The 24,151-nt window shown below is 37.2% G+C and overlaps 2 protein-coding genes across 6 annotated transcripts in view; one reads left to right on the forward strand and one right to left on the reverse strand.

The window, feature by feature from the left end:
- The window catches only part of MED18 (mediator complex subunit 18), a 1,563-nt gene extending 753 nt beyond the window's left edge, over positions 1–810 (forward strand). Inside the window, exon 2 of the mRNA XM_010582872.1 lies at positions 6–810. Coding sequence (XP_010581174.1) covers positions 6–670 — 665 coding nt within the window. The 3' untranslated portion in view covers positions 671–810. The remainder of the gene's footprint in view (positions 1–5) is intronic.
- Positions 811–3,813: 3,003 nt separating this feature from the next.
- Positions 3,814–24,151, reverse strand: part of COL4A3BP (collagen, type IV, alpha 3 (Goodpasture antigen) binding protein) — a 74,637-nt gene continuing 54,299 nt past the window's right edge. The window contains exons 8-18 of one of the 5 annotated variants that reach the window (XM_010582823.1): positions 20,923–21,015; positions 19,399–19,485; positions 17,768–17,860; positions 17,118–17,195; positions 12,817–12,912; positions 12,065–12,197; positions 11,878–11,948; positions 10,448–10,576; positions 9,524–9,653; positions 8,022–8,209; positions 3,814–4,434 (exon numbers count right to left, since the gene is read on the reverse strand). In XM_010582823.1, the coding sequence (XP_010581125.1) occupies positions 8,031–8,209; positions 9,524–9,653; positions 10,448–10,576; positions 11,878–11,948; positions 12,065–12,197; positions 12,817–12,912; positions 17,118–17,195; positions 17,768–17,860; positions 19,399–19,485; positions 20,923–21,015 (1,089 nt within the window). In that variant the 3' untranslated portion in view covers positions 3,814–4,434; positions 8,022–8,030. Of the gene's footprint in view, positions 4,435–5,070; positions 6,854–8,021; positions 8,210–9,523; positions 9,654–10,447; positions 10,577–11,877; positions 11,949–12,064; positions 12,198–12,816; positions 12,913–17,117; positions 17,196–17,767; positions 17,861–19,398; positions 19,486–20,922; positions 21,016–24,151 lie in introns of those variants that run through there. The other 4 variants (XM_010582825.1, XM_010582822.1, XM_010582827.1 and 1 more) reach the window with 4 other exon arrangements.

Consider the following 24,151-nt stretch of genomic DNA (forward strand, 5'->3'; position numbering starts at 1 on the left):
GGGAGGCGGACAGGGGCGGGCTGAGGGGGGCTGCTGTGGCCCACGCTGCGGGGGAAGCCGCGCTCACCCGGGAGGAGGAGAGGGGGTAACCGAGGCGCTGTCTCCGCCCGCCGCAGGGAGCGTGCTGGACCAGAGCCTGGAGAGCCTGCTGCACCGCCTGCGCGGCCTCTGCGACAACATGGAGCCGGAGACCTTCCTGGACCACGAGATGGTGTTCCTGCTGAAGGGGCAGCAGGCCAGCCCCTTCGTGCTGCGGGCACGGCGGTCCATGGACAAAAGCGGGATGCCCTGGCATCTGCGCTACCTGGGCCAGCCCGAAATAGGCGACAAGAACCGCCACGCGCTGGTGCGCAACTGCGTCGACATCGCTACTTCGGACAACCTGACGGACTTCCTGGTGGAGATGGGCTTCCGCATGGACCACGAGTTTGTGGCCAAAGGGCACATGTTCCGCAAGGGCATCATGAAGATCGTGGTGTACAAGATCTTCCGCATCCTAATGCCAGGAAACACGGAGAGCATCGAGCCGCTCTCCCTCTCCTACCTGGTGGAGCTCAACGTGGTAGCGCCAGCAGGACAGGACGTCGTTTCCGATGACATGAGGAATTTTGCTGAGCAACTGAAGCCTCTAGTGCACCTGGAAAAAATCGACCCTAAAAGGCTAATGTGACTGAGAAGCTGGGCAGTTAAGGGAGGGGGTTTGTTCGTGTTCCTGAAGAGGGTGCTTTTTTCTCAAAAGCCTTTTGAGGGCAAACCAAAACAGGGGGAGGGGAATAAAGGACTACACATCAAGTGTTTTGTCCACTGCAATCACTGAGTATGTTTTCTCCTTCGTCTGTGGATGTGAAGACAAGCAGACACTTTAATACCATTCAAAAGATCAGTAAATGCTATTAGTTTTCCTTCTCCTTTTGGGGAGATGTGTGTTAGAAAGCATATTGCCTAACAATCCACAAACATCACGAGTTACTAGAATTCAGCCTTCTGTGTACCCACAGCACCGTTCATGTACCCTACCTAGTCATCCAAAATTTTCTTTTAAGTAACACATGAAGTTAATAACCTTTAAGGCAGGAGGTGTTAACACAAGCATAAACCCAGGAACTACACAGTATAAAAGAGCAAGAGTATACCTGTCTACAACAGAGTAGCAAAGTAATAGCACATGTAAGGGGAACAGCTAGGACACAAGGTACATTCTAGTGAAACTGTTTGATATAAACAAAGGTAGAACTGGAAACCAATTTAGCAATGTTACAATTGCAAGAGGTTTTCAAATCTTTTGCTGTTCCATGTTTTTCACTGAAGCTGGGTGTGGCAGTCTTGGTTGATGAGAAAGCAGTAAATTACATGGGGTTTTTTTATCATTAGACTTCTCACACCTAGCAGCAATATTGAAAATTGACACATCAAACAATTAAGAGCATCATACAGCTACTAATTCAACTGGTGATGATTGTTTAGCACCTCTCTTGAAAGCAAGATGCTTAGTTACTCTCCTGATACTTCAAGGATATTTGAATTAGGTTTGAGAGTTTTCAAATACAGTTCAAACAAAAAAAGGTTGGGAAAAGCAGCCAAAGCAGCTTATTTAAATTTCTCAAGTTCTTTACAGAAGGCATCCATTTTACCCATTACTAAAACGCACCAATCTCTGTCAGACACATTGCCACCCTTCAGCACCACACAACTCTCTATGTGACAACTAAAGGCAAAGACCACTCCCGCAAAAAGCTTAAAAAAAAAAAAAAAGCACCTTTTAAGGTAACAGCTACATTTTCAACACCAGAGTTTGGACCAGATAAGCCACGGCAGCTGGATTAGTGCTCACCGAGTGCAGCGTCTCAAGTGTTCCACTCATACAGGCTCTACATACCAGGCATGGGGACAACCAAGTACTTGTACACCTGCTGGAGAACACCACTGTTGAATATATAGCAATGATTTCCAACAGGCTACAAGCAATGAGGTGACCTGCGTGACTGCTCATTACCTAGACTGGAAATACTTTCTGGAGGGTACAGACACACCTACAATTCTTGTGTTTTTACTCAGCCATGACTCAGCCCCACCAGACAGCGCACTGTCCTGGGCCTCCCAGTCTGGTATTCCTTGGATCCTGTTACAGGGCATAACTTCCCAGGGGGCAAGGGGTAGGTCCCAGAGCTCTGCCTGTACCGAGGAGCTGAACTTGCCAGGTTGCTCAGCAATTCAGTTGCAGTCCCACCCTGGCAGGTGGGAACCCTCAGAGCTTTTGTCATATCCTGCCACTGTAACACTGGCTAGGAATTGCTTGCCACAGACTTCCACCATCCATGGCTTTTCTCTTGTGACAGGAAATTTTAGAAATTCATGCAATGGATCAGGAAAGTTGAACATTGTATGCCAGCTTTTCAAAGGGTAGGTACTTGTAAGTACAAAGACACAAAAAACAGGAAGTACACAGGTCCTTCCTGTTGCATCCGAAAGGAACTCGCTTGGTAACTTACCTTCCAAGTTTCTTTAAGTGGAGGGGCAAATAAGTCAGAGTGTTGACCTTAATGTAATGGTGATAAAGAGGAAAATCCCACATGGAATTTCAGGCAGACCAGCTCAAGCAAAAGGAGACTGAATGTAAAGTTCCTAATCGAAGTTTTTACATTATAGATGACAATAGGTCTGACTATGCTTGGTCTAAGTTCTCAAAAATAATAATGATCATTTAAAATAGTTCTTTTTAAGGAGAATTAGTTTAAACCTTAAAAACTGCAGCAATCCACATTACCAGCCTTCCTTATTCTAGCTGTAGTCTATGCATAGAAGAGGCAGGTGTGCAGAGGCAAAAAAAGCTTACTGCATCAATGGTTACAGCTGAAGGAAAATGGACACTTTCAGGCACCTAGTGCTCAAAGCATGGAGACTAAAGATAATAGCAATACTATTGGTAATACACACTGGTAAATTGCATGGCATAACCCTAACTAGTTATTATATCTAGGGTCAAATAATATTGTAGTTACACAGACAGCTACAGAAATGCTCAATTTCTCCTTACAGGAAAGTATGTTTTTCTTAAATTACATGCATAACTTAAGGGACCAAGAATGTGACTGTATTCTTTTTATTTCAGGGGATTTTTTTGCCAGCTAAAGTAACTGCATTCTTCAAGGGCAGGGCTTACCTCAGGACTCTGTATTTGCAATATATTGCCCAAGGCCTGATGCAGCTCAGCTGAAGATAAGTTTCCTTTCTGTGCAAGTAATGCCTTCTGTTATTTCAAACTGTTCCTCCAGTCTTGCACACTTAAGGTTTCTACAACTTTATTGATTACTACATAAAAAGTAGAAACTTCTGCATAACAAATACAAGTAAGATTGTTATTGATCCATTAGGCACAGGCTACTTCTGCTGTTAAGAAAAGCTTCCTCTATAGAAGCTCATCTCAGTTCTTAAAAATTCCTTCATACTTTAGAAAAAGCTGCAAGTTTACCCTTTGGCATTCCTCAGTCCTGGATCTCTATTCTTCCCATGGAAACTTCCATAATGTTTTTAATTCTGTACAAAGACAAGAGCTAAAATACTTTGGAAGTGCTCTATATTAAAGACTATACTGCAAAAGAACATCTTTTAACGTGCCTCTCATATGCTAGCACAAAACAAGCTTTTTGATACATAAACTAATGTGGCATTCAGGTTTTCATCTCAATAACCTCAGTAATACAAGCAAGCTGCTTTCCTGTTAAATGTTTTCCATACGTTACAATATTGTATATAACTTTATCCATGATCTAGAAGTTGGTTAAAAGGTAAAATGTTTTAAGTAAGTTTCTCCAAAGCACTGAAAGTTAAAAATAACTACAAACCAGAATTTTTCTTCATAATTTTTAATACTTTTCACTTTTAAATACTGGTTTAAATTTGTGATTGTAACACGGAAGAGCCAACTTCTTGTAATTTTTAAAACTTACCATTAGGATCATAAAGCTATTATAGAACAGTTACACTCTACACACTCGGTACTCAAAAATATGATTCATGTTTTAAGTCTGTAGATGAACAGTAGCAATTCAAATACAGCGTTTCTGTACAACTTGACAAAAATACAGGTGGACACTCTGATTAAAGAGAATCTGCACAACTTCAGATAAGCCAGCTCAGCCCAATTAAGTAAAAAGTATTTTTTTTTTTTCCAAAGTGCATCACATTTTTCACAGATAATTTTGTCAAAATAAGATGTTCAGGTTCTCAGACAGGATAACAATGACCATCTCATCCTCATTCCCAGTAGAGGTTCCATCAAGTAATTTCCTTCAGATCTACTTTGGCAACATCCAAATTCTCCAAACAGATGCAGATATTCACAGAACGCTATCTGATGGAGAAGACTGCTGCATTCTCAGCCCTTCAAATCGCTTCAGCTTATAAAAACAACCATTCTAGAGTCAGGAGCTGCTTCTGCAAAGACCATCACAGCTGTATAAATACAACTGATCCACTAACAGGAAGAAGTGAACTCAGAGCACACAGGTATGTGGCAGTGACTGAAAAGAGGAATGGACTCAAGAGGTGGGGCAAATTTTTTAACGCCATAAAAGCAAGATCCCTTCCAGAAGGAAGGATCTAATGGCTACTTGCACACAGACAATCCGAGAGGCCCACAGAGAACTGCCTTTTTTAATTTGTTTTTAAAGAGGTCAATTAATACCAATTTCTCAATCTTGCAACTCCTTGCATATTCTTTAAGAAGCCTCTTAGGACTCTGGGCATGGCTAGCTGTAGTGACATACCAGTGCCTTTATATCTAAAAGTAAAATGTATTCTTTGCAAATAGTATCTGTAGTGTAATAATATTTACAGAATAAATCGCAAAAGTACATCACATTTAGTGCAAATGCAACTAATGATATAAGTTTATATACTGTTTTGTAAACTTTCCATACCTTTGTAAAATAAAACTATCCAATTAAATTAATAAACTCACCTGTGTTCTGACAGTTACCAGAAATGGCAAATAAGGAGTTAAACTCTTTGTTGTTTTTTTTTGTTGTTGTTGTTTGTTTTTGTTTTGTTTTTTGTTTTGTTTTGTTTTTAAAGTTCCCATCAGTGGCTATGGTGGAATGAGCCATTGCTTGGTTGATTGTAAAAAGATGAAGTACATTTGAGGTATAAGATTATTTTTTTTTTAAACGTCGCTATATAAAATGCTCACTGGTGATACAGTAAACGTACAAATTTTCATCTTATTTGCCTTACTAGCATTACCATATAGGCACTTTTTGACATATTCAAATTAACAGAGCAACTCTGTAATAAGGCATATTCCATGCACTCCATTATAGAAAGGCAAATAAAAAGGGAAGAGTTATGGAGCATGAAATCTGCATGCACGTGTAATCATGTGTTATGTACGATTTCATCTCTACAGAGAAGATGAACTGATCAGGTTTTTCAACACTGTGCAGATCACATTTAGTCATTTACTAAATCTTCATTAAAATACTATATTATATTTATTTTCAGGCACCTATCATACTATATCAAATAAGACTTTCAGCTTGCTTTTGAAAAAAATATATCTGAAACTTTTTTCTTGAGATACACAGGTTACTGAAACACCGAGCAGTCTCTGAAGAGCTTCCAACTATGGGACATGGATAAAAGACCTCAAAGTCAGTACCAGTCTGCCACAGTCCTCTCCTAATGAGCATCTCCAGAATCAAAGGCAGGCAAATACGTGACATTTAAATTCTCACAGCAACTAAAGGGAACTTTCCAATAAGAACTATGTATCCTTTTATCTCTGATGGGCTTTTGATCAAGACACAAGTCATTTTCTACATAAACCACATAGCATGGCTTTATTAAGATGAGGAAGACACATGCAGGATCTGAAAATAAAGTATTCATCCTCATTCTAGACTGGGAATGTTGTCTTATGTAGTCCAAATTACTTCAATAAATATTATAGTGTACCTTCTCACAGCTTTGGGAAAGCCCTGGATATCATGCAAGAGAGCAGTCCACATACAGCATGGACAGATGGCTTCTAGCTTTCAGGCAGTCTCTTGCCCTCTCATACAGAATCCTCCTAGATATTTCTGGATGATGTTTAATAACAAAAATTCTGTAGCACATATTACATAACTAAAAAATACAATAGAAATATAAAGATATCTGGAAAAAATAAAGCTTTTCACACTCTTACTCCTTCAGAACCAAAGATCGTCATAAGAGTAAGACAATAGAAAAGGCAAAGTCATAAGGATATTGACAGCCCTCAGTTATTAACTGACATTTTATGTAACAAGATGATTCATTATAGAAACCAGCAGCAATGAACTGTGATTATTCAAAGCAAAACAAAACCTGCCAATAAGTCACCTAGGCTTTACTGAAGTCCCTCCTTCCCCCCGCAAATACCACATAGATTTTTGTGCATATAAAGCACATACAGTATGCTATATGTGCATTTGTCTTTTGTGCTTTTTAGACATGCACAAAAACTGCGTGAGTATCTTAGGAAGGTTGACAGTGAAATTCTGCAACTTGTTTAAAATTAAAGCAGTAACCCATGTTGGTAATTCAAAGTTGTATGCGTTCTTCCTCTTTTAAAGCAAGCAAATAAAAATAGAGCCGTAGACATGTTATCAATACTTGTATTTATAATTACACACTGATTCGGCAAGAAAAAGTTAGCTGGCGAGAGCTAGTGTTAAATATTCAGCCTCATGGTGTTGCAACATTTCTTCACTTCAGTATACAAAGCCTAGAACTTGGGCCATTAAAAGACTGTAGATCCTTCATTCCAGCATGGAGTGCTGTATGAACGGTCACTTCTCCAATGTGGAATGCTCACCCAGTCTTGTTCCCATTGCTGCAGGTAAGCAAACATAAAAATACAGCACTGAAAAGTTTGAACATTAATAGGAAAGCAAGAACTTGTTAAACACCTTAAATAGTATCAGCGCTGCTATGATCATGTATGAACTGTTGGCTCATGACAGCCGTGTCTTCAGTGGTTCACCTACACTTGTTCTCTAACAACATAAAATGAAAAGTGTGAATCATTACAGGGCTACCTGTTACAGAAGGATCAAATGACGCTGACTTTTGGAGTGTGACATAATAAATAGAACCCAAAAATAGGGGTAGGCTATCTCATGCATACAAAAAGTGATAAAAACTCCTTTTCAGATCATATGTAATACTAGAACTACTGAATAGGATTTGAAAGTTTGACACTACAGTTACACATAATGAAGTATATAGCAAGAGTCTACACTAACAAAAATTAAGCAAAGCTTTACTTAGCACTAAGGCTTATGTCTGACACATTCAGACAGCCCCCAAAATGATCAAGAAATCCTCTTCTAATGTCATATAATCATTTAAATGTTCAAATCATTTTAGATTAGCCCAATGACCTATACTATTAGGATACATCCATTGACTTCAGAAAGCACCTGTAAGTCCCTTTCCTTTCTTAAGGTCATCAGAAAGGCTAAAAATTCAAGTCACAGCCTTTTCAATACTCTAGTAATTGACACTGGTCTTGTCAGAAATGTTCCATTAATAAAAATCCTAGATCAAAACTATTCTGTCAGTGTAAAAGAATACTTTGACCTTCATAATATTTTATCAAACATGCAATTTTAAGTAGAATTCAAGATACCAAAGCCTCATGAGGCTCTAGAGAAACTTCAGTATGTATTCTTTTCAGAACAAGTGTAAAATGCCAGTGACAGCTGAGAAAAAACAATACTTTATCCTTTTAAACTTCTGCATAAATTAGACATGTATGCAAAAACTTGCAAGATAAACTAGTAAGTCTACAAAAACTTGTACTCGATAACTTCTGTAGCCCTTATTTTTCATGTTAATACACAAAAATTACATGAATGTTTTAAATGTATATTGCATACATACATTAAAACTAAGCACCAAATTCATGCTAATCATGATAAAACATTTCTAGATTGCCTACTTGAGTTTGGCCTTAAATTTACAACAGTCAATCAAGAATGAAGAAAATGAATGTATACCTGTTAACACTAGAATAAAATAGGCTTTCCTGCTGTTTTCTCTTGCACGTATGATGTGAAACGCTTCAGGAATTTTGGATATTCTCGTTTTGCCACTGCCCGTAACACTGATGCTGGCGCCCATCCTCCTGGGTTCACTAAAAGTAGACAGGAAGACAGACATTGAAATACAGCAAACCCACTAAAGGCTAGAAAAGAGAATTTAAGTTCATTATTTCTGCAGCTCTTTCTGAAGTAACAGGAAAGAACAGTGATCAGCAGGGTTTTTTTTTATGCCCTTACAGCTTGTATTGTAGCACTTTCTACTCTTAATACTCCAGTTTAGTCCAGTTCTATGATGCCATGATTTAGAAAGCTTTAATCGTGATGTGCTGTGAGTCTTTGGGGAATGCCCAAATAGAAGATTATATTCTCTAAGGAATTCCCAGAAACAACAGAAAAAGACACTTGTGTTACTAATTTCACAGAAAACAGAAGTCAGTCTTAACTTTTCAATAACTGCTGCATTTGTCTGCAGAATTGCTACATAGCCAATGTATTCCAAATTATTTTTAAAGCACTTTAAACAAAATTCAAACTAATTCTAAAATACGTTTCAATTCACAGGGCAAGTATTTTGCTGAAAAAGCTGCCACTTCCCATACAATCATAGTTCAGAATTTATCAATGAAAATGTATTTAAGTTAATTGGGAAACTTCTAAAAAGGAAACAAAGCAGCTTAAAACAGAGCTATTATTTGTACAGGATTTAATACAAATTACATCACTTCTATATGGCAAAGATTTACTGAACCAATTTTTCAGACTTTGAGTCTTTAGTAAGCCATGTAATAGGTGGCTGAAAGTAATAAGCAGGTGAGCTACTCTTGAAGTGTTTTGTAGCTGCAGCGGGGGAGCCAATAAGCATGTAGCTCCAATAATACAATACACTGCTAAACACTGGGTACAGTAACAATACTGTTTGGCTTTGATAACTTTTCAGTCAATACCAAGGATTCTATCAGTTAAAAAATATTTAAAAACCCCATAGTCTATTATACAGCTTGCAAACATCCTCATACAAAATGTATTTGCTCCTTCTTAACACTGAGGGTAAGAGCTGTATCTTTACTATGAGCAGCTTTTCAGCTTAACAAGATGAATCGGAGGAAAAAAATTACAGCAATACATGAAAAAACCATCCTACTACTGAAACTAAAAGCCATGCCAAGTCATCCCAGCTGCAGACATTTTTTCTGCCCACCCTCCTCCACACCAAGGTTCTGTACTTAGGACTGAGCTACACACCACTTCTATTTATTTCTTCCAGAACACCACATAATAAATCATCCCATTCACTGATTCATGCAGCATGTTAATTTGAGTCTTCCTGAACATGAAGACCACAAGTGTGATGCTGTATATAAATTTAACAGAAAATTGCATCAAACTTTTTTTACCAGTATTCAGCTCCCCAGAATTAGCATACACCACGAATATCATACTGTAAATTTTAGACTTACCATTAGCTACATATGTAATCTTGCATAGGATGTTGTCCCTGCTTATTTCCTTGTTCCCCTCTGGTGGACTTACTAATGTCTGACAAATCATAGCAATATTTATTTTGGCACGGACACAGCGATTGTTCAGCTGCCAAAAAAATGAAACATTTGTAAGCCTCAAACTAAATTTGTTTTGGTATACTTGACTGCTAACATTTTAATTTACTATGAAGTCTAAGACACTCCAGAAACTGTGTTTCTGAAAGTTTGTATTCTAGCACTACATGGGTGCAACATGAATGTGAGTGAAACAAAAGGTACATGGTGAATAGGGAAAGGGTTAAACTAAATGCCTGAATCTCAGGTTTCTGCGTGCTTAATACATATTACAAGCGAATTACTTCAATTATTGTGACAAATGAGTAAAAGAAACATTTAAATAATAATGCATCAACACTTACAAGTTATCAGTAATTTTTCCCTTGTAAGCAGGCAATGGCATAGCAATAAGCAGAAAAAACACCCCAAACAAAACAATCATTGCTACTATCTGACAGAACCAAGGCAGAGCTGTGTAAGATGGAGGTTTAACAGATTCCATATCTATAATTATACAAGCCTACTCCTGTATCTGACAGTATTGAAGAGTTGTTGATTTGATTCCATACAAAATAACTTCAATTCCTTAAAAAGTTTTCACATCTCCAGAAATTTTGCTTGCATTCTGCTGCAACACCTTAGATCTGCCAACTGCTGAGATAAGGCGAGAAAGCTTTTGGCTTAGAATGCCTTCATCAGGTCATTGTATCACCTGGTTTAAATAAACTGTATTTTTGCATAACCCCCCCAACCCCCCTCACACTAGTATTTCACATGCATTACCACATAATAGAAAAATGTTATCTTAAAAACAGAACTTGATAGAATGAAAATAATACTTACAGGAGCACTGTCATGTTCCACAGAGAAATTGCACACAATCCACGTTTCAGGATCATTTTCACTGAATGCTGGTATCTTCCTGATGGCAGACAAATAGAGCACATCCCTTTGAGAAGCTGGCCACACCCTCTGCAGAGAAACACATGAATATAAACTTTTCCAGTTTTGCAAATTAAGTACTTGCTATGCTTAAATAAAAAAACAAGCAAGGCAAACCAGGTCAGTCATGTTATTTAAGTAAAAGTTTCTTCAAGTTAGTAATTTCATTTTCAAAACTGAAACAGAACATAGTGGTTGTACAGATGCATATCAGGTTATATGGCTATGCCTCATTTTAAAAAATTTAAGGCAAAAGTTTAAGGCCTTTGAAATGCAGAAAGCCAAGCTGCAATGACTTTTTCAGTAGACAAACAGGAAGATGCAGTTCCCCTCCTGTTACCTCAACCTCAGCTTTATCTTTTAGTTAATACTTGTAAGCTACAAACAAAACTAGCGGTTAAGTATAAATAGATGCATCTACAGTTACTTATGTCTCCAGAGAGAGGGAGAGGAATATTTAAAACAAATATTATTTCAAAAAGCTACTACTTCAGTAAGACAGATATGGTAAACTGGTATTATCTAAGAGAAAGTTTCAAAAGAAAAATGTCTGATAAAATAAGAATATACACCAAAGCCATTTTCCTGACACTCAAAAGCTAGACCTTTTTCCCCTATTGCCACAACACTACACAGTTGACACAACTGTCTTACTCAAAATCACAAGTCCTCTGTTACAGAAGTTTTAAGGTAACTGCATTACTGGTAAAATTCTCAAAGAAAATATTTGGTTTGAGTATACTAATGCTTGGAATCATTCAAGATTAAAGATGAATCTGTACACTTCATTCCCATTTTTTTGAACCTTTAGGTTAGTTGTTGGGTTATAATTAACATAAACATTTTAGTAAATTTACACTAGAACTGGTTGGGGGCGGGGAACATAATGAAGTTACAAAAACAAACGTTGTACCAGCAATTATCCCACCTCATAACGTAAATGTCTATGTCAACTAATTGTGGTCAACAATAGCTTGCATTATTGCAAGAACATACGATACAGTGGTATAGGTTTCTTCCTTGTAGTCAGCGTTGATTTATTGCTTCCATTTGCTTTAGATGACTCTTGCCTTGCTGGCAGTGATATACTTAGAGATTAAAAACAGTCCTCATTTGTTATTACAAGCTCTATCAGACACATGCACAACCAATTATGCTATCAAGACAAGTTTGAAAAATTGACAAAGTTGTAGTTTAATAGAGAACTTGTTCTGAAATGTTGTTCTGAACAGTATTTTACGTTTTTAAGCCATTAAAATACTCACTAAGATTAGAACACATATGCCCCAGACTGTCTCAGTAAGGTATACATATGACTGAAGTGTTATTACCTTGTGTGTCTGGTAAATGATGATTGCATTATCAGCTAAATTTTCCACAACATGGAAATTTTCAATTGTTGCTAAAAGAGGAGGAAGAAAAAAAAAATCCATCAGTAAACAAGCACAGATATTAGGCCAATGTTATAAACAATCGGCTTGCTAATAAACATGCAAAGCTTAAGAACCAATTCCTTACTTTCCCAGTCATTACGAACATCAACATTCCAGAAGTAGTGGCAAACTTCATGCCCTGTTACCCCTTTAACAGCATGGGTTGCTTTCAAAGGATCTAAAACTATGCCATTCTCTTCCACCTCTCTTCTGTATACCTACAGCCAAACACAAAGAAATGTAGAACAGAAATTGTCAAAACTATTCATGTTTTAATTGTTTAAAATTTCATCAGTTTTTTAAAAAAACACTTACCCAGAAGACTAACACATGAATATTTCCATGTCAGTGTTCTCTGGTAACTACCAATGCAGACATTATTACATGACAATTCACATTAAAATACCAATATTTGAAGAATCTCTACTCCAAAAATAATTAACCTACCTTATTTATCACTACACATAAGGATTCACACGAGCACAGTAGAGCAGTCAACACAGTAACTTGCCACTGTATAACATTTTTGTACATCGAATTTACACATTATTTTGATACCAAGTTTTAAGTAGGAGAGAACGAGAAAGGAATTTGCAAAGACAAAGCTATTGCAATGAGTTATAGGGGTTTTTGTATGAATAAACATATTAGAAGCCACAGCAGCATAACTTGCTGAGTCATAGTATTCCCAGAGAATCATAGAATCATTTAAGTTGGAAAAGACCCTTAAGATTGAGTCCAACCATAAACCTAACACTGCCAAGTCCACCAGACTGAAATTATCTCTCCTCACAGCATATCATCTGGTATCAATCAAACAAAACCCCAAACATTTACCTTCATTTCTCCTTCTTCTACCACTAGCTGCCAATTGGCATCTCCTCCCACATCTTGCAAGGAATATGTCATGTGGTTTTGTACCATCTCTTCCACCTTGAAAGGAAAAAAAAAACCAAACCCACATTAACTCCTTCCTTCCTTCTTCTTGGGCAGAAACTGTGCAGTATTGGAAGTCACAAGTCAATACTTCAAATCCTGTGCAGGGGCTGACTTTGGACAACAGAGCTTTCTATTACAGAGTAAGAACAAGCAGATACTTCTGGCTTTCAGAAACAAAAGCCAAAATCTTGATTCAACTTCCAACTTCATTCTTTATGAGTACTTCCTATCCTTTCTTTGCACCTCTGAATGGTCAAAGCTCACTGTTTCTACTAAAGACAGTTTTATTTCAGCATATAGGAACTTACTTCAGGTATCGCTAAATAGAATTACAATGCACTGTAAGATATTCACTGAAGAGCATCTAAAAGCTGAACAAAGGTGGGGATGTGAGGGAGTAAGACAGACAAGCTCTAAAAAGGTGAGTGCATATCAAAAATCATATTGGAAGAGTAGTGAAGGAAACAATCATGAGCAAAGCATGCCTATTCTGCTTCACTGGCATCTTTGCACAGCTAGAAAAAGAACAGAAATGTTTACATTCAAAAAAAGCCATGATAATACAGAGACTCTATTATTACAAAATATTAATTTAAAAATTATTTAGCTAGAAACTTGTGTGCTTTTCTTAAAGGCCAAATATTTGATACTTTTTTATCAAGGTATGGGAATACCTCATTTTTTAATTCCATATAAAGTGCAAGAAAATGGGTACTGGGACAGAAAATGGATTTTTTAAAAATCTACAACTTTATTCTGTTCCTTTGGTTCCCCACCCCTTTCCAAATCCCACTCTCCCCCAAATAAAAACAGAAGCAAAAATATAAGGTCTCCATTGCTGCATAATGTTTAAAAGTACTGGAAACACTTCAATAACTTTTTTCCACCCAAAAGGTAGGTGACTACTAAACTTGTCACAGCAAGTCCACATGATTGACACTGTTTTCCTGACTTACTAGAAATACCTTTTTTCTTCCAAAAGGAAAAGCACAAGCAAAGGTTAGTTAATTGACCAACACAAAGATTAGTCTATAAAGCGCACAATCACAAGATTATTAGCCTGAACCCATAAGTGGTTTTGCACAACTTACAAAATATGAAGCCTAGTGTGCATATAAAATAAGATATAAAATATATTTGAGCAAGTAGTACAATAAGTAGGAAGCAAAATTAAAGGATACTCAATGATCTCTTTCTGATACAGAATTGAAAGATGTTATTTACTTTTAATTTAAAGCAGTAATTCTGTTTGTACTATGTTCTCCATAGGCAATACACTTAAGACCAGGAAGAAAAAATGTAATTGAATAAAGTAAAAATCCTTAAAGTACAACATCAAAATAAAATCCATCGGATAGAAATTCTAGTTATTTTAACTGTAGACTTCTCTACAGAAGGAAAAGTTATCAGTCCAGTTTGGGGGATTTTCTTTGAGTTTTATTTTTGAGTTATAATGAACTAAAAACACCCACAGGATTTGTGTTTCTGCTTTTAGACAGGCCATCCTTTCCTGCCAGTTACTAGCAGGTTCCCTACAAAGATTCTTCTATTTATTTTTTTTTTTTCCCCAGTGAAACAATGACAGTACAATCCAAACCAGTTAAGAATGCTTAGTTTACTAGTTCTAGGTCACACTTCTTTCAGAAAGGAATCCTCACCATGCTCCCAACATTTACCTGCAACACCTTCAGGTCCCTATGTCTACTCTCCCCTAGTTCCTAATCTATTAAGGAGAAAGCTAGCTTTTATATGCTTGTTTTGTCTTTTGCTGCTTTTTGCTTTATGCTAAATGAAGAGGGATGAGGGGAATAGCAAGGAAAGAAGAGAAAGAGGCAACCTAACAGTTACTTTCTTCTGCTTCACCAAGGAATTGCAGTACTGACCACCGCCTCGTGCATACTACCTGTACAAACTGTATGTAATCCACACACTGGTTGCGGTCTGTTAACCTGCACCTATTTCAGAGGCACAGAATCAAGATTCACAGCTTCTTTCCCACTAGAGACACCATGCTATTACCTCTGAGTTCCTGGCAGGCTACAGGAATGGTCTGCAAAAATGCTTGTAACCTGAATGTCATGCAGCCTTGGCCTGAACATTAAGTGGGAAATTCTTCACTTTAAAGGCCCTGAGAACATCTCAATCTATTTTAAAATCTGATAGTCCTTTAAAAGAAGGTGGTCTGCAAAACATTTACAGCGTTTTACGCCCACAACCTCCCACTCAACTGGCAGAGACAAATCAATGCCTTTCTAGAGGCACACTGAAGAACCAGCTCCCATCAGAACACAGGTTTATACTTCTCAATCTTAAAAACAAGGCTGCAAGCTTCTACTTGACCTTTTACTGATACCAAAATTCCCTTCATCTGAATGAAGTCTGGAAACAAGTCACATTTATTCAGAATCAAGGTATTAGCTTGCCTTTCCAAAAGCCAAATCCTCAGCCTGGGGATGGAAGCCAATTTCATATTAATAAGGTCCAGAACAGGTTGCTACCAAAAGAGGGTGTGCTGCTTTTCTCTTCATGGTCTCAGTTGTCTTTCACCTGCTTGTTCAGTAGTGATGAAACCCCAGAGCAGGTGGACTGACTTGTTGATCTGGCAAAAATCTGTTCTAGGGAAAATATTTGGTGGGTGTGTGGGAAGAGTAGTCTCCCATAACTTAAGAAGATCATCCTTCCTGCAGTGAGTCCATTAACTTGAAACTGTATTTGAAGGCACTCAGTAGTAACTTGTACATAGTATAATCCATGCAGCAGCTAAAAAGAGTGACAGCTTGACTCCAGTCCATTTGCTCCTGATCCTTAACCTCAATTTGCATTATTGTGATAAAGACCTGGTTCACCTCAGATTTGTTTTTAAATGGTTCCTTTTTCAGCCACACTAGTGCTCTGATACTCAGGTTTATCATATGAAGGTACAAATATTATCACAGGCATAAAAGAGGTGAAAACAAGGAGGCCTGCATATTTTAGCAACTATGAGTTTCCCTTACATTGAACTGCCCACGTACCCATAGCCTGACAGACAACAAATTCCTATCTTTGGAACCAAATTTGCTTTCTGTTACTTGATTTCCCCCCTCCTCCCAAACAAAAACAAGCTCGAAAAACAACTTGACTACTGGAGTACCAGTAGATAAGCTTATTGGTGTTGTGCAATGACCTGCATACTTTCTCCCTTGCGGTAAGTTCAAGTTTCAGAAATTAACTGCCTGCAAAAGGTCAAGCCAAGTGTTGGGATTTCAGTCCAATAAGAAAGATCTGAAGTGTTATGGTCCTACTCATAAAGCTAGTAGTAAGGTCTGCAGGTAGTACGATTCCAGGCTCTGTTAATCAAAAGAAAATCCATTCCTTCATTTGAAAAAGCAGGTTGTTTGCAGCATTAGTTAGTAATTTAAAAAAACCTCCAGAATAACAGAACCCAGAAGGAAGCTCCATATTCACAATCACACATGGACCACAGCAGAAGGAACTAATGGCATGAATGCCATGTCTGAACAACTTTTTTTGAAACTAAAGAGCAAACACATGAACCCACCTTCTAATTCTACTCTGAACTATGATCTTCAGAGCAAGCACCTAAAGTAATTTTGTACACTACTGGAAGAGGTCACTATGACTACATTGACATATTCAGGATGTCAGACTTTTTCTGAACAATAAGTGAATACATTGAAACTCTTCAGTAAAAATTCACATACCCACAATCTTGTTTGTCAACATACTTTATAACTGTTCAGCAATAAAACTAGTTGTAGAGGTAAAAAATGGTACTAGTGAAACTTAACATTTAGCATCTTAATGTCATTACAAAGACAAAAATCAAACCTTTTATTTAAAAGCAAGAAAAACTATTCAATTTGAAGCAAAGACCATCTCCACCCACACAAAACAGGTGTTATTCTACTTTTATTATAATCAGAAATGCAAAATTTTCAAATTGTAAGCATTTTTATTAAAGCTATTTAATTAAGTCCAACAGTTTCACAAGATTTGGGCCTCTGCACAAGTGATATGCATGCAAGCTGGATGTAAAAAGACAACCATTTAGTACAGGAATAGAGAACTCCTTTGTTTGTCTCAATGTACTAGTTTAAAGCAAGCAGTGATTTATGTAACAGAAAACCCAGGTTCTAGAGAAGAGGATGAAATACAGCAGAGATATGCAACCCCCACTCTACACATTAATACAGTACCTGGGCGCTGAATCTGTGAACATCATCAGAGGCACTGACTAGATCAATGGAAGACATGGAGGAAGAGCGACTATAGGGCTACCAGAGACAGACAAAGAAAAAACCAAGTAATCAGAACAAAGGCACAAAAGAGCATTCATTACCAACTTGCAAGCACAAGATAATGAAGAAAAGGAAAACAAAAGCACCATAAGCAGCAAGCACAGCAGCGAATGCACCTATTATGTATTATGCTCCCAGTGTAGCCCTGAGAGGAGCATAGTGTTTCCAGTAACACTAAAAAAAAGTCAACTGATACTGAAACAAGTGACTAGATTTAAAAATTTTTTTTATAAAATCAATTAACTTAATTTTGGTGAAGGTATCTTAAAAACACACTGAGGTTAGCAAGTTGGGATTTTTCCTTTACTACCTAACTGACAAGCTTGAGACAGGTCAAGGGTATTCTAAATAGATACTCAAATCAGTATTTTTTGAGCCAAGAAGGAAATAGTCCTTCTCCAATTCTGGCTACTTCATTTGAAAATGAGTAAACCATTGAAAGTTACTAGAAACACCTAAAAAAAAATCTCACCTATCCATACAAAATATTATATAGGAATATCATAGGTCAGCCTATTACTCAGAGGAGATGATGAGAAATATCTTACCTTTTGGACAAACCGATGAGTCCCCACAGCAGAGTATGCATCTCCAGAAGGTACAGAAGTTGGCCAGTGTAATCTAACCTTTTCACTTTGGGACTGCAACAAAATATGTTTAATAATTAGTAGTCAGCAGCTACTGGGTGGAATAGAGTGAGTCATCCTCAATCTACATAGTGGTGACAACAACTAACACTGTCCATGACAGGCAGGAAGCTGTCATCCTCCTGGAACGCTCAGTAAGCAAAGACTGAATTTGTCCATACTTCAATATGTATTTCAGAGTTAAGGAAAACAGATCGGCAGCATTAAGGATTGTCCTGGTTTTGGCTAGGATAGAGTTAATTTTCTTCTTAGCAGCTGGTACAGTGTGTTTTGGATTTAGTGTGAGAATTACGCTGACAACAGAGTGATGTTTTAGTTGTTGATAAGTAGCACTTATCGTAAGTTAAGGATTTTTCAGTTTTCCATGCTCTGCCAACAAGCAGGTGTACAAGAAGCTTGGAGGCTGCATGGCCAGGACAGCTGACTCAAACTAGCCAAAGGGATATTCCATACCATGTGACATCATGCTCAATATATGATCTGGGGGAAGTTGGCCAGGAGGGGGAGATCGCTGCTTGGGCATCAGTCAAGCGGGTGGTGAGCAACTGAATTGTGCATCGCTTGTCTTTTCTTGGGTTTTATTTATATTTTTGTCTTGTAATAACAACAACAACAATAATTTATTGTTAGTATTTTAGTTATTTTATTTTATTTAGTTATTTAGTATTTTAGTTTAGTTTAGTTATTAAACTGTTTTTATCTCAACCCACATGTTTGGGAGGGGGGAGGAGCAAGCAAGCAGCTGTGTGGTGCTTAGTTGCTGGCTGAGGTTAAACCATGACAAGGATCCATGTAGTAGTACAACAGTCACTCAGAACTTTTACTCTCCACTAAGAGACCCCAACATAGGTAAACTCTGTTGGGTACTATATGTCCACTAGAAAGTCTTCTAATTCTTAACGTAATCATTGTATTCACTATATTCATAAGCCTAAACACTTAAGACAAAGGATGCACCACTTTGTTATTCCCTCTTATTTTATACACTGCTATACGTTCTCATATTCTATAAATTTCCTCTCACTCATCTTGTCCCTTTTTGATCCTTGTCACTGAAGTGTATTCAAGAAATGAGTTAGAGAAATAGCCAGAGGCTACAGAAATTTTAAATAAAAACAAACACCAACAGAACTACATCTTTCCTATTTCACATACTGGTAGAGTCAAAAGAAAATTCAGAGCAATAATTAGGTTTTGAGAAATAGCTGCAGTGTTTGATATTCCTATTTGCACAGGACATCACCTATAATACAAAGGTAAGTTTTATACAGGACACTTATTTAGGAATTAGAAACTGAAGACATTCAATCAGTTTAACACTTATACTATCCTCTTCTGTATAAGCTGTGAAGTCAGTTTCTCAAATTTAGCGTTAAGCACCCAACATTTAACTTTAAAAATATTACGTGAATTCCTCTCAGTGTCAGAATAAAATATCTAGAGCTTCAGGAGATGCCCCCCAGGACTGAGTTTAAGTCACAGAAGTCTCCCATGAAGTGCCCATCATTAAGACATTTTTCAAGTATCAATACCTGTTCTTCCATTTTATCCTGTCTATCAAGAGCAGCTTCAACAGCATCAAAGAATTCTTCTTCATTAATCAGACTATTGGGACCTTCCTAGAGCATAAGAAACAAAACTAGTTCAAAATTTTGGAGACATGAGAGTTCCACTTCAGTTTAATATTAGAAATATGTATTTATATGTTATGCATATAACTGATGGAAGCAAATGTCTTCTATAGAACTCAAATTTTTTCACCAATATTCTTAGATTACAATTCCTCTGAAAACCCTACCTGTTAAAGGAAATCACTCCCTCTACTACAATTTAGGGATATTTGTATAAAGAAAAAAACCAGGAAACTGAGTAACAGTGTCAATACACTGACATCAGATGTAGGTTTTAATTAACATACACCTTAAAAGTGTTTACAGTGTGTCAGTAAAGCACACTGACATAATTGTGTAGTTAGACTCCTTCCAAGTATTCCAGTGCCTTAGGGCAGATTTCAGATATGTGCTCAAAACTTAACAAGAGAAGACAAAATTATGGGAATCTCTACTGAAAATTCTTGGAAAGAACAGTTTAACACTGTTATAACAGCAGGTAGAGTTGAGTCAACTATTAAAACTTGAGTCTAAGTAAAATGGTAATTTCAGAAATTAGATTTACTGTTTTTACTGTATTGTAAAACAAGCTGGTCCAGCCAATTTCAAAAAACTACAACAGGGATAGCTGGGAGAAGCAGCTGGGTTTATAACCAGGTAGACAAAGTCCAACTTCCTATCCATCTTTTTATTTTGCAGTGTATACCTCAGTCACAATGAAGAACCTAAGCTCAAGTATCTTTTTAATATTTCAACGTATTAGTACTGTTTCTCAGACTATGACTTGTAAGTAGGAATATGTTTGTTTAATGTACATGAAAGGGTCAAGTTCTTTAAAAATTATGCAAACTGCATTATAGGCGCATTAGCTTACATTATTCTTCACAAGGTGGTTTAAGCATCTTAGACCTTGACTAAATACCTCACTGAGAAGGAAGCTGCTGAAATATGCAACTTAACAGATGAAAGGAACCTAAAATCACTGTATTTGTCAACATGAAATTTCAAGTGGCAGTGACAAGTTAAAAATCAATTCAAGTTAAATTTCAGATTCTAGGACTGCCTCTGCAGTGAGGGTTTTCATATTTGCTTTACATATCTACACAGCTAAACCATTAGAACAGGAAAGTAGAAAACCATTGCATAAAAGCAATTTCAAATGTGCAAGAAAAATAATCAAAAACCAGCAGAAATATCTGTAAGCAAAATGCTTTAGACAAAAGCAGAACATGGAAGCCTGAGGTGAAGACAGACTTCCATTCTCAAAACATTAAGGACTGACATTCTTCATACAGTTTCATTTTCCAAGGTAGAATAAAAGGAGCATGACCACACTTGCAGAAGCCAAAGACCTTGATTTACACACACCCCTTTCCCCATTTTGAGGAACAAACTAATCTTTTAAGGTCATAGCATTTTTAAAAATTTCAGAAGCAGAATTTGTACCTCATAGTCCGGCCCTCCAAAGTGGGACTTTTTCTTCAGTTCTGTCACAGCATTTTTGTATGCTTCTTCAATTCTTCTCCTTTTCTCTATCTCCTGTAAAATTACATGATCATTTGATGCAGTAAGAATGAATTGATATAACAGTCAACATGCCAATAAATGGAATGACCAGTGTAGCTTTTTCCAAGTAACAACTGCAAAGCTGCTGATTTTCTGAATTTATTTGCATGTATGCACTATATGTGACGATATACATGCATGTATAATACAAAGCTTGGGGAGCTAGCTACCTTGAGGATACCTTCTTTCAGTCATGTGGAAGAAGGTAGATCAGCGAGCAAAAACTGTTATCTAGTTTAAGCATAGCTACTCATGGTTCACTGAGGGTCAGACTTTGTATCTGACTGACAGCTTATATAAACCTCCGTGACACAGATGCTTGGGCAGTGATAACAAAGGGTGAAAAGTAAGGTTGGTAAAAAGCTAACTTGTTGAATGTGGTGAGATACTAATAAGTCACAGCATGTAAGTTTGTAACTATAATTAGCTGGCATAGGATCATCATGACTCATTGTAAACTCCATGCAGAGACTAACAACTCAACATCGTTCTCCCATAATAAGGTGTGTGACTGTACTAGAGCCACTGATGTCTGTATCATTGTATTTTGACTAGAAGAGTAGTAATGCCAGAATCAGATTAAGTCTAATACTTCCTCTGCAAATTCTATGTACTGCCAGGTATTCCCAGTGAAAAAGCTACAAATACTTCTAAAATTCTTGCAGAATTCAGCTTTAATACACAAGATGTTTCTCTGTCCCCTTTCAGAATCACTTCAGGTGGAAGAAAGTCTTACAGGTGACAACAGGACACCACACACTACTTCTTGCAGATATGAGTACAATTATTCAGCGACCCACTTTGAACTTTACAGATTCAGTGGAAAATCCTTAAGCAATACTGAAAGGCTGAGTTTATCAACGGGGAATTTGGTGGTAACATTCAGTCTGGAACACATTTTCCAGTTTCTAAAGAAAAGTTTGAAAAGTAAAGCAACAGTTTTGATGTAAAACAAAGTAGTACAGTTTTCCACAGGAAAATTCTTCGGAAAAAAAGCAGCACTTAAATGAAGAGACTATTGTCTTCATCTGTGAACACAGGCTTTTCCCTCCTGAAACAATCGCAAAGAGGCAATAGCTGCTAACACTTTTGTTTCACAAAATTTTGCAAGTTTATCTTTTTTGAAAGTAATCGGAGAGTCCTGAAGATGCATAAAGCATGACTTGAGTATAAGTCATTGAGAGAAAAAACAGAAGTTTTACCAGAACACTTGGAATGAAAACAAAACAAAACCGCAAAACAACTCCTCCCACTCGCCCCAAATCACCACACTTTCTGTACTTCAATCTGCAAATTAGTGGTAATTCACATGTGTCAAAAGACAGCTCTCCAAATCTGCCAGCTTCTCTTGGCAACAACATTAAATAAGGCAGAAATTGGGAAACTGTTTGACGGCACAGCAGAAAAATTACTGGTGTATTAAAACTCTGTAAAATTCAATGAGACATTTAAGTTACAATTGTCAAAGGTGAGCAAAATAAGCTACCTAAACATGTTAATCCTAAGGTAAATTTTAATGTTCAGAAGATAAGTTTGCTCATTAACAACAATTAGTAAGACCAAAGGAAACAAGAAGAGAAAAATGTTGCTGTAGTCAAGACAACATAAAAAGCATCATCACAAGGATTTTGTTGCAAATAAAACAATGGACCAAATACTAGAGATTAAAACCTTTCCTTGTTTATCCATTTTAAGAAAAGTCTATTTTAAAATACATTCAAGAGGCTTATACTGAAAAATATACTCCACTGGAAAAATAAAAAGTCAAGCTCAAGATCTTAACAGCTAAGGAGAAAAGGTTGAAAGCAAAGCTGTAACTACAATTACCTTTAGATAATACATGTTTTTGTATCAATTTTATTCTGGCCATCTGCCTGTTTTGGTAGCAGAAAGAAAACTAAATATAGAATTCTAAAATTACAATCATTAAGTGCATTATATCAGTCTCCTTAAAAATTAAAACATGTTTTTATAATAATTTCTTGTTTTCAAAGGTTTAGAAATTGTTTCCAACCTTCAGAATGTTAACTTAAGCCCCTTTATTTTATTAAAAAAGGGGGGATTATAAAGATACTCACTATATAACACCGTACTCATCTCTAGTCAAACTGTAGTTACCTCCAGATTCAAACTCTACTGAAATTGAGCTTTTTTAATACGAGAAATTTTTTAGGACAGCTATAATTTTGAAACATATTTGCTTCAAGTTCAGCAGACAAATCTATCCTGCATCTTTAGGTTAAGCTAGCCCTCTACAAGATCAAGGTTGTATAATTTTGTGAGGTAGAGGGACTTTTACTAATCACCTTTGTGTGTTGCTGTTAAGTTAAAGTAGTTCTGAAGCTAGTGGAGTGAGGAGGCTGGATAGGAAAGGAGCATGAGCTGTATTACAGTGGTACTTATACTACTTGTAAAACACTCATTGATTTTAGCTACTGACAGAGATCTTATTCTTCCTGTGACAAACCTGCAACAATACAGAGCCAGCGGCATAAATCTGCTGACACACAAAGGACAAACTTGATGCTGCCCCTTTCAACTCTGCTAGATGGTTTTTTACAGGCACTGGATAGACTTAAAAAAGCTCTAAACCCCTCCCAGCTAGAACACAAAGAGCTGCCCAATTTCATGTAATTTTCCCCTCCAATCTCTCTTAGAGAAGGTATTCTGAACTTTATCATCTCACAGTATTTACTTCCTTTTCAGAGCAGTTGACACATCTAAGAAAGCCAAAAGTACAAAGATCAACACCATTCTCCTCCCACATATATTTATCAGATGACAGAGCAATGTTTTTTTCTCAGGCCCATAGTTATATAGAAGATACTCTTAATAAAGCCATGTTTAACCACTAAAACAAGATAAAAGAAAAACAAAAGCTCAAAAAACTACAGCTGAAGTGGAGTAGTGTTAGCAGAGGTCTGAACACAGTCAACTGCTGTCTTTAAGGGTGTAGGTGTCAGGGTGTTGGTCATGGAGGACTGACTGCAGGGGTAGCCTTTGTGGGAGGAGGCCAGGGGCTGCCCCATGTTAAACACAGGTGGCTCTAGCCAGCTCCAAAACAGACCCCACTGCAGGACAGAGCTGAGCCCATCCACCATGTGTGTGG

This window comes from Haliaeetus leucocephalus, unplaced genomic scaffold (assembly GCF_000737465.1).
Source record: "Haliaeetus leucocephalus isolate CR32 unplaced genomic scaffold, Haliaeetus_leucocephalus-4.0 Scaffold849, whole genome shotgun sequence".
In the NCBI taxonomy this organism is placed as follows: domain Eukaryota; kingdom Metazoa; phylum Chordata; class Aves; order Accipitriformes; family Accipitridae; genus Haliaeetus; species Haliaeetus leucocephalus.